The sequence below is a fragment of the Orycteropus afer genome, unplaced genomic scaffold (assembly GCF_000298275.1).
Source record: "Orycteropus afer afer isolate SDZICR_OR568_19922 unplaced genomic scaffold, OryAfe1.0 scaffold00157, whole genome shotgun sequence".
In the NCBI taxonomy this organism is placed as follows: Eukaryota; Metazoa; Chordata; class Mammalia; order Tubulidentata; family Orycteropodidae; genus Orycteropus; species Orycteropus afer.
This window is the reverse complement of record NW_006921744.1, coordinates 822,416-832,434: the sequence shown is the minus strand read 5'-3', so window position 1 is coordinate 832,434 and position 10,019 is coordinate 822,416. Positions and strand designations below refer to the sequence as shown.

Below are 10,019 nucleotides of genomic sequence, written 5' to 3'. Positions count from 1 at the left end.
AGCATTATGATCTGAGAAGATGCTTTGCAGTATTTCAATGTTTTTAAATTTGTTAAGGCTTGCTTTATGGCCTAACATACAATCTATCATGGAAAAAGTTCCATGTGCACTGGAGAAGAATGTATATTGTATTGCTGTTGGGTGAAGTCCTCTGTAGATATCTATAAGGCCCATAGAGTCTTAAAGGCTATAAATCTTTATGGAAGCAGACTGCTTTATCTTTCACCTGTGGAGTAGCTTGTGGTTTTGAACCACTGACCTTTCGATTAGCAGCCAAATGCTTTAACCACTATGTCACCAAACCTCCTTCGCACTTAAGATATTAATTTACCATGTTGGGCAAAAAAAATAGTAATATTTTTACGTTTTAATATTCTTTCTCAGTCTTTCATGAGCCAGTAAATCTAGTTTTGAATCCAGTTCTACCACTCCCTAGCTGTATGACCTAAAATAAGTAACTCAACGTCTGAGCCTCAGTTTCTTTGTCTCTAATATAGATAATGGAAGAATCACAGGGGAGTTGTGAAGATTAAATGCTTAACACAGTGGCTGGCACCATAAATAAAGGTTGTTATTCTTTTCTTTCCTTAACAGAATACATCCAAGCAATGATTCTAGTGAATCAAGCAACTATAAATAACAACTCAGCACTGATAAAGGGTATGTAAACATCTCTAATCCCAGTCTCTGGTATTTTCTTGTCATGAGCAGGCCAACTTTAATATGCCAGATTAACTAAAGATAATTTAAAATAAAATGTATGATCCATCCTGCTAAGTTATATAAATCACAGTTTCTTTTACTGAATGAAAAGCTTAACTCAACCAGAGATAGCAAGTACACACCCTCCCAAGCCTTCAAGAGAAAGAACAAACAAATATCTGTATTTTCTAAAAAACTTTCTTTTCATATAATGATGTTGTTGTTGTTGTGTGCCGTCAAGTCGGACACGACTCATAGCGACCCCTCCTTGGGTTTCCGAGGCAGTATCACTACGGAAGTAGATTGCCCCATCTTCCTTCCGAGGAGTAGCTGTTGGGTTTGAACCACCAGCCTTCTGGTAGCAGTCAAGTGCCTTAGTCACTACACTACCAGAGCTCCCTCATATAATGAAAGTGAATGGAATTCTAAGACTTGAAAGCACTGTAAACCCCTTTGGTGAAGAACAATACTAGACAGATATATTCTGGAATAGATAAATTGGTAGAGAAATTTTTCATTTTCTAGATCGTTATTAGGCCATTAGCCTTCTAAACTTTAAGCAAATTCAATTTAGAGAGAATTTTACAAATAATAAAAGACTAAAAAAAAAAAAGCGAACCTGCCATTGAGTCGATTCCAACTCATAGTGACCCCCTTTGGGTTTGTTTCCAAGGCAGTAAATCTTTATGGAAATAGATTACCCAGTCTTCTTTCCACAGAGTGGGTGGTAGATTTGAACCACCAACCTGATAGTTAGCAGTCAAAAGCCTGAGGCACTATGCCACCAGAGCTCTTTAATAAAAGACTGAAAAAAAAAACAAACTCACTGCTGTCGAGTTGAATCTGACTCATAGCGACCCATCCTTGGGTTTCCGAGGCGGTATCACCATGGAAGTAGATTGCCCAACCGTCCATCCAAGGAGTGGCTGGTGGGTTTCAACCACCAGCCTTCTGGTATTGGACATTTTGAGTCAGACAATCATATGGTCTATGCCAAGAGTGACAAATTGAAGAGAAATGATGTCACATTTATCATCAAAAAGAACATCCAAGGCAGTAAATCTTTATGGAAGTAGATTACCCAGTCTTCTTTCCACAGAGTGGGTGGTAGATTTGAACCACCAACCTGATAGTTAGCAGTCAAAAGCCTGAGGCACTATGCCACCAGAGCTCTTTAATAAAAGACTGAAAAAAAAAACAAACTCACTGCTGTCGAGTTGAATCTGACTCATAGCGACCCATCCTTGGGTTTCCGAGGCGGTATCACCATGGAAGTAGATTGCCCAACCGTCCATCCAAGGAGTGGCTGGTGGGTTTCAACCACCAACCTTCTGGTATTGGACATTTTGAGTCAGACAATCATATGGTCTATGCCAAGAGTGACAAATTGAAGAGAAATGATGTTACATTTATCATCAAAAAGAACAATCATATGGTCTATGCCAAGAGTGACAAATTGAAGAGAAATGATGTCACATTTATCATCAAAAAGAACATTTCAAGGTCTGTTCTGAAGTTCAATTCTGTTAGTGATAGGATAATATCAGGTATATACAAGAAAGACCATTATTTGAGTTTACGCACCAACCACCAAACCAAAAGATGAAAAAAATTGGAGATTTTTACCAACTTCTGCAGTCTGAAATTAACCAAACATACAATCAAGATGTTATTGACAATTACTGGTGATTGGAATATGAAAGTTGGAAACAAAGAAGCAGCATCAGTAGTTAGAAAACGTGGCCTTGGTGATAGAAATGGTGCCAGAGATGGCATGGTTGAATTTTGCAAAACCAATGACTTATTCATTGCATATACCTTTTTTTCAACAACATGAACAGTGTCTATACATATGCACCTCACCAGATGAAATAACAGGAATCAGATAGATTACATCTGTGGAAAGAGGCAATAGAAAAGCGTGATTTCAAAAGTCAAAACAAGGCAAGGGGCTGACAGTGGAATAGACTATCAGTTGTTCATGTGCAATTTCAAGTTGAAACTGAAGAAAATTGAAATAAATCCATGAGACCAAAAATACATGATCTTGAATATATCCCACCTAAATTTAGAGACCATCTGAAGAAAAGGTTTGACACATTGATTACCGGTGGCTGAAGATCAGACGAGTTGTAGGATGACATCAAGAATATCATGCAGGAAGAAAGCAAAAGGTCATTAGAAACAAAGGAGAGGACAAGAAAAACCAAAATGATTGTCAGAAGAGACTCTGAAACTTGCTTTTGAGCAGAGAGTAGCTAAAGCAAATGGAAGAAATGTTGAAATAAAAAAGCAGAACATAAGATTTCAAAGGGTGGATTGAGAAGACAAAGTAAAGTATTACACTGAAATGTGCAAAGACCTGGAATTAGAAAAACAAAAAGGAAGAACACACTCCGCGTTTCTCAAGCTAAAGAGTTGAAGAAAAAAGCCTCAGATTGCAATATTGAAGGATTCTGTGGGCAAAATATTGAATGATTCAGGAAGCATCAAAAGAAGAGTCACTGTACCAACAAGAGCAATTGGTTGACATTCAGCCATTTCAGGAGGTAGCCTATGATGAAAAACCGATGGAAGTCTACGCTCCACTGAAGGAACTGGCAAAAAACAAGGCTCCAGGAATTGATGGAATACTCATTGAGATATTTCAACAAACAGATGCTGCACTGGAGGCACTTACTTGTGTATGCCAGTAGATTTGGAAGGCAGTTACCTGGCCAGCTGACTGGAAGAGATCCATATTTGTGCCCACTCCAAAGAAAGGTGATCTAACAATATGGGAGTTATCGAACATTATCATTAATATCACACACAAGTAAAATTTTGCTGAAGATAATTCAAAAACATTTGCAGCACTATATTGACAGGGAATTTCCAGAAATGCAGGCTGGCTTTAGAAGAGGACATGGAATGAGGTATATCATTGCTGATGTCTGAAAACAATACCAGAAAGATGTTTACCTGTTTCATTGACTGTACAAAGGCATTCAGCTGTGTGGATCATAACAAATTAAGGATAACATTGAGAAGAGTGGGAATTCCCAAACACTTAATTGTGCTCATGCAGTACAGTAGATTACGTAGTAGGGCTTTTCTAGCCACAGTCTTTGTAAACTCCTTGCTGGAATTTGCCATGAGCAACTGAGTAGCTCCTGACAGTTAAAGTTATCCGCATGGAGGATTTCTGTTGAGACTAGCACAAAGCATTCTTCTGGGAGGTTTGCGCTCTCTCAGTTGTATAGAATTCTGATGTTGGGATTGGTTAGTTTGGCCACTCTGCCAGGCTCAAAAGGAGCCCTCCTAGATGCAGAAGGAATCTCTCACTGCAATGTGAGAGAGATGCGAGAGACACATGCTGCTGAGAGAGACACCAAGAGACATGCACTGCTGGGAGAGAGACACACACTGCTGGGAAAGAGACTGTCAGCTGAGAGACGGCAGGCTAAGAGGGACTGAGCGTGTTCCTGAACTTCAACTGTAGCCTGTTGCTTCCCTAATAAACCCCATAATATGTGAGTTCTGTGTGGCCACTGCAGTGAATTATCGAACCCAGCAGAGAGGTGGTAGGTGCTGCAGGAGGTGTTGGTGTCAGGATTGGTGAAAGGGCTGGAGGGAGGCAGCATGTCTGGCCTCACAGGAATAGGCCTTAGGCTACTGATGGTGCTTCTTTCTTCCTCTTGTGGGGTTAGAGGAGGTCAGAAGATGTGACCTCCTTGCCCCTTTGACAGCTCATAAGGGGAATACTGCATGGTTTAAAATCAGGAAGGGTGTGGATCAGGACTGTATCCTTTCACCATACTTTTTCAATCTGTATGCTGAGCAAATAATCCAAGAACCTGGACTGTATGAAGAAGAACATGGCATAAGGATTAGAGGAAGATTCATTAACAACCTGAGATATGCAGATGACACAACCTTGCTCACTGAAAGTAAAGAAGAGTGAAGCACTTGCTGGTAAAGGTCAAAGGTAAAGGTCTTCAATATGTATTATATCTCAACATAAAGAAAACAAAAATCCTCACAGCAGGACCAGTAAGCAATATCACAATAGATGGAGAAAAGATTTACACTGTCAGGGATTTTATTTTACTTGTATCCACAATGAAAACCCATGGAAGCAGTGGGCAAGAAATCAAAGGATGTGTTGCACTGAGCAAATCTGTTGCAAAAGACCGCTTTAAAGTGTTAAGCAGCAAAAATGTCAGTCTGAAGACTTAAGTGAGCCTAACCCGAGCCATGGTATTTTCAGTTGCCTTATATGCTTGTAATAGCTTGACTGAAGGAAAGACTGAATGAAGAAGAGTGGATACCTTTGCATTGTGATGTTGGTGAAGAATACCAAAAATAACATGAACTACCCTGCCAGAAGAACAAACATAACTGTCCAGGAAGAAGTGCATCCCTAATGCTCCTTTGATAAGACAATGGCCAGACTTTGTCTCACCTACTTTGGTCATGTTATTAAAAGCAACCAGTCCTTAGACAGAGATATCATGCTTGGTAAAGTGCAGGATTGGAGAAAAAGGAGAAGCTCAATTAAATGGATTGACACAGTGGCTGCAATGACAGGCTCAAGCATAGCAAAGATTTTGAAGATTGCACAGGACCCGGCACTGTTTCTATTCTGTTGTACAGAATGTCAGCGAGTTAGAATTGACTGAACGGTACCTAACAACAACAATAACGTTAGACATTTCCAACAAATTTTAATAACTTTATTTTCTATCATAATTAAGACCCTAAGGCCTTAAATCTCTGATAATCCAGCCTAGCATCTTTGGTCTAATTTTTTTCTTGTATTTTTTTTTTTTTTTTTTTTTTTTTTTTTTTTAATTTATTTTTTTGTGAAAATATACTCAGCAAAAGATAGATCATTTTAACAATTTCTACATATACAATTCAGTGATGTTGATTATGTTCTTCAAGTGTACAGCCATTCTTACTATTCTTTTCCAGATTACCCTACCACCATTAACATAAACTCCCTAAGCTTCTCATCAAAACTTTAGAGTTGCTGTTGTCAATTTAGGAGCTTTGGTGGCATAGTACCTAAGGCATTTGACTGCCAACCAGAAGGCTGGCGGTGCAAACCCACCAGCCACTCCTCGGAAGGAAGGTTGGGCAATCTACTTCTATAGTGATACTGCCTCGGAAACCCTAGGAGGGGTCGCTATGAGTTGGATCCGACTCCACAGCAGTGTATGCGTTTATTATCAATTTGCTTGTGGAACAGACCATCGACTACTCATATGCAAGTTCAAGTTGAAGCTAAAGACAATTAAAAGAAGTCCACGAGAGCCAAAATATGACCTTGATTATTTCCCTCCTGAATTTAGAGACTATCTGAAGAATAGATTTGATGCATTGAACACCAATGACTGAAAACCAGAGGAATTGTGGGATGACATCAAGAATATCATCCATAAAGAAAGCAAAAAGTCATTAAAAAGACAGGAAAGGAAGAAAAGATCAAAATGAATGTCAGAGGGACTCTGAAACTTGTCTTGAGCACAGAGTAGCTAAAGCAAATGGAAGAAATGACAAGATTAAAGAGCTGAATAGAAGATTTCAAAAAGCAGCTTGAGAAGACCAACTCAATTATAATGAAATGTGCAAAAACCTGTAGTTAGAATACCAGAAGGGAAGAACACACACAGCATTTCTCAAGCTGAAAGAACTGAAGAAGAAATTTCAGCCTAGTTGCAATATTGAAAGATTCTATGGGCAATATATTGAATGATGCAGGAAGCATCAAAAGAAGGTGGAAGGAATACACAGAACCACAGTACCAAAAAGAATTCATTAATGCTCATCCATTTCAGGGGGTGGCATATGATCAAGAATCAATGGTATTGAAGGAAGAAGTCATAGCTGCACTGAAGGAATTGGTGAAAAACAAGGCTCAAGTAATTGACAGAATACGCATTAAGATGTTTCAACAAATGGATGCCACACTGGAGACACCTACTCGGCTGTGCCAAGAGATTGGGAAGAGATCCATCTTTGTACCCATTCCAAAGAAAGGTGATCCTGCAGAATGTGGAGATTATCAAACAATATCATTAATATCACATGCAAGTAAAATCTTACTGAAGATAATTCAAAAACGGTTGCAACAGTGTATTGACAGAGAACTTCCAGAAAGGCAAATTGGATTCAGAAGAGGATGTGGAACGAGGGATATCATTGCTGATGTCAGATGGATCTTGGCTCAAAGCAAAGAATACCAGAAAGATGTTTACTGGTATTTTATTGACTATGCAAAAGCATTAGATTGTGTGGATCATAACAAATTGTGGATAACATTAAGAAGAATGGGAATTCCAGAACACTTGATTGTACTCACAAGGAACCTGTACATAAACCAGGACGCTGTTGTTTGAACATGGTTCAAAATCAAGAAGGGAGTGTGTCAAGGTTGTATCTTTTCACCATACTTACTCAATTTGTATGCTGAGCAAATAATCTGAGAAGTTGGATTATATGAAGAAGAACGTGGCACCAGGATTGGAGGAAGACTGATTAACAACCTACAATACACAGATGACACAGCTTTGCTTGCTGAAAGTGAGGATGACTTGAAGCACTTACTGATGAAGGTTGAAGACTACAGTCTGCAGTTTGGATTACACCTCAATATAAAGAAAACAAAAACCTCCCAACTGGTCCAATAAACGTTTTCATGATAAATGACGAAAAGATTGAAGTTGTCAAGGACTTCATATTACTTGGTTCAACAATCTACACCAATGGAAGCAGCAGTTAAGACATCAGACAATGTATTGCATTGGATAAATCTGCTGCAAAAGAGCTCTTTGATGTGCTGAAGAGCAAAAATGTCTCCTTGAAGACTAAGGTGTGCCTAACCCAAGCCATGAAAATCTCCTCATATGTGTGTGAGAGCCAGACAGTGAATAAGGAAGACCAAAGGAAAGTTGATGCTTTTGAGTTGTGGTGTTGGCAAAGAATACTGAAAGTACCATGGACTGCTAAGAGAACTAACAAATCTCTCCTGGATGAAGTGCAGCCGGAATGCTCCTTGGAAGCGAGAATGGCCAGACTTTGTCTGACCTACTTTGGTCATGTTGTCAGAAGGGACCACTTTCTGCAGGAGGATATCATGCTTGGTAAAGTGGAGTTTCAATGACAAAGAAGAAGGTCCTCAACAAGGTGGATTGACAGAGTGGCTGCATCAATGGGCTTAAGTATAGCAAGGATAATGAGGCTGGCTTAGGACCAGACAGTGTTTCATTCTGCTGTACATAAGGTTGCTGTGAGTCGGAGATGACTTGACAGCACCTAACAGTAACAACAACAGTTATAAATTTGATCTCACATAGGTAATTCTTTCAAAAAGCACAGTACTCAAGGCAGAAATACTTTACTAGTTAAACTAAACTATTGATTGGTTTAGAAGCCCTGGTGGTGTAATGGTCAAGTGCTTGACTGCTAACCAAAAGGTTGGCGCTTTGAACCCATCAGCCTTTCTGTGGGAGAAGGATGTGGTAGTCTGCTTCCATAAAGATTCATAAATTTGAAACCCTCTGGGGCAGACTCTGTCTTACAGGGTTGCTATGAGTTGGAGTTAACTATATGGCAGTGTGTTTGGTTTTGGTCTACATTTTGTTCACAGAATACTTCAGAGGATAGTCTTAGTTTAAGGTTTAAAATTTAAAGATTATCTCAAGGCAATAGTTTCAGGGATTCATTCAGCCTTACTGGTCCCAGAAATTCTGGATTCCACTAAGAATTTGAAATTCTTTTCCACTTTCCCCCCTTTTGATCAGGAAACTTTTATAGAATTCTTTTCTTTTTTTAAATTGTGATTTGGGTGAAAGATTACAGAGCACATTCATTTTCCACACAGCAGTTCATACACATTTTGTGTTGTGACATTGACTGCTGTTTCCCACAGTGTTAACAGCTCTCTTCCCCCTTCCTCCCTATAGTTAACTCTTACGTGTGTCCTTCCCTGCCATGCACTCCCACCCCCCAAGCTGCCTCCCTGACAACACTGCCCTTCTATTCTCCCATGATTGATTGCTCCAAGGATTGTCTCTACCTGATGTAAATGTTCACCCCATATTCCTGTCTGTTGTTTGGGTAAAAGCCACAAGAGTGAGTTCAGTTCCAGACCTGAAGGCTAACTAGGGACCATAGTCTCAGGGGTCTCACCAGGCTCTCTCAAACCAGCAAACCTGGTGTGTGTGTGTGTGTGTGTGTGTTATGAGTTTGAGTTTTGTTCTACATTGTTCTCCCACTCTATCCAGAATCACCTGCACCAATTCCCCCTCTGAGTGGTTTACAGTAGTATCTGGGAACCATCTGGTTCTTCTAGTTTCATGGTCAAATAGGCTGAAGATTGCATGGTCTACTGGTCCCTTTGACTAATTGCTTCCATATGTCTTTGGTTTTCTTCTTTCTTCTTTGCTTTGGACTAGGAGAGACCCCATCATTGCATCTAGATGGCAACTTGCTAGCTTTTAAGATCTCAGTTGCTACTTGCCAAAGTAGGAGGTGGAGTAATGTTTTGTATAGTATGTTATGCCAGTTGAGCTTGATGTCCCCTGCAACCATGGTCCCGAGCCCACAGGTACAAACTGCTTTCTCCCTTAGAGTAGCTGGGTATGGCGAGTAAGCCAGCACAACCTTGCCCCTTGTCAGCTCTGTTACATACCTGGACATTCGTATAAAAATACACATGCAGAAACATCATCTGCCAACTCTTTACATGGTCATGGGCACGCAGCCTTCTGCCTAGACATACCTGATTATTCAGCCTCTCTACCCATCTGTCCATCTGTAGATCAGTGCTTACCATCACTAACAACACAATACTATACACGCAACACAGTTCATCTTTGTTGTCTGTACCTATGATGTATCTGTGTCTCCCTCTTCCTCAGTGCCACTGTGTTGATCACTGACTTTTGGTACATTGCACTTCCCTTCACCCAAATCAATACTTGTTTCTACCTATCTAGTGGTGTTCCCTCCCCTCCTCTTCCATTCCTGGTAAACTTTCCTTGACTTTTTACAATAGTGAATTAATATAATATATATTTTTCTGTGATTGATTTATTTCATTCAGCATAATGTCCTTCAAGTTGATCCATGTTATGTGGTGTCACGTGGATTTTTACATTATTCTTTACTATCGCATGGTATTCCGTTGTGTGTATATACCATACTTTGGTTATCCATTCTTCTGTTGATGGGCACTTAGGTGTTTCCATCTCTTTGTTTTTGTTAATAGTGCTGCAGTGAACGTTGTTGTTGTTAGGTGCTGTCGAGTCATTTCCGACTCATAGCGACCC

At 39.8% G+C, this 10,019-nt stretch overlaps 1 protein-coding gene across 1 annotated transcript in view; it reads left to right on the top strand.

Moving 5' to 3' along the window:
* The window catches only part of SETDB2 (SET domain bifurcated histone lysine methyltransferase 2), a 57,263-nt gene that overhangs the window by 8,761 nt on the left and 38,483 nt on the right, over positions 1 to 10,019 (top strand). The window contains exon 3 of the mRNA XM_007946349.2: positions 595 to 660. Within this exon, the coding sequence (XP_007944540.1) occupies positions 595 to 660 (66 nt within the window). The remainder of the gene's footprint in view (positions 1 to 594; positions 661 to 10,019) is intronic.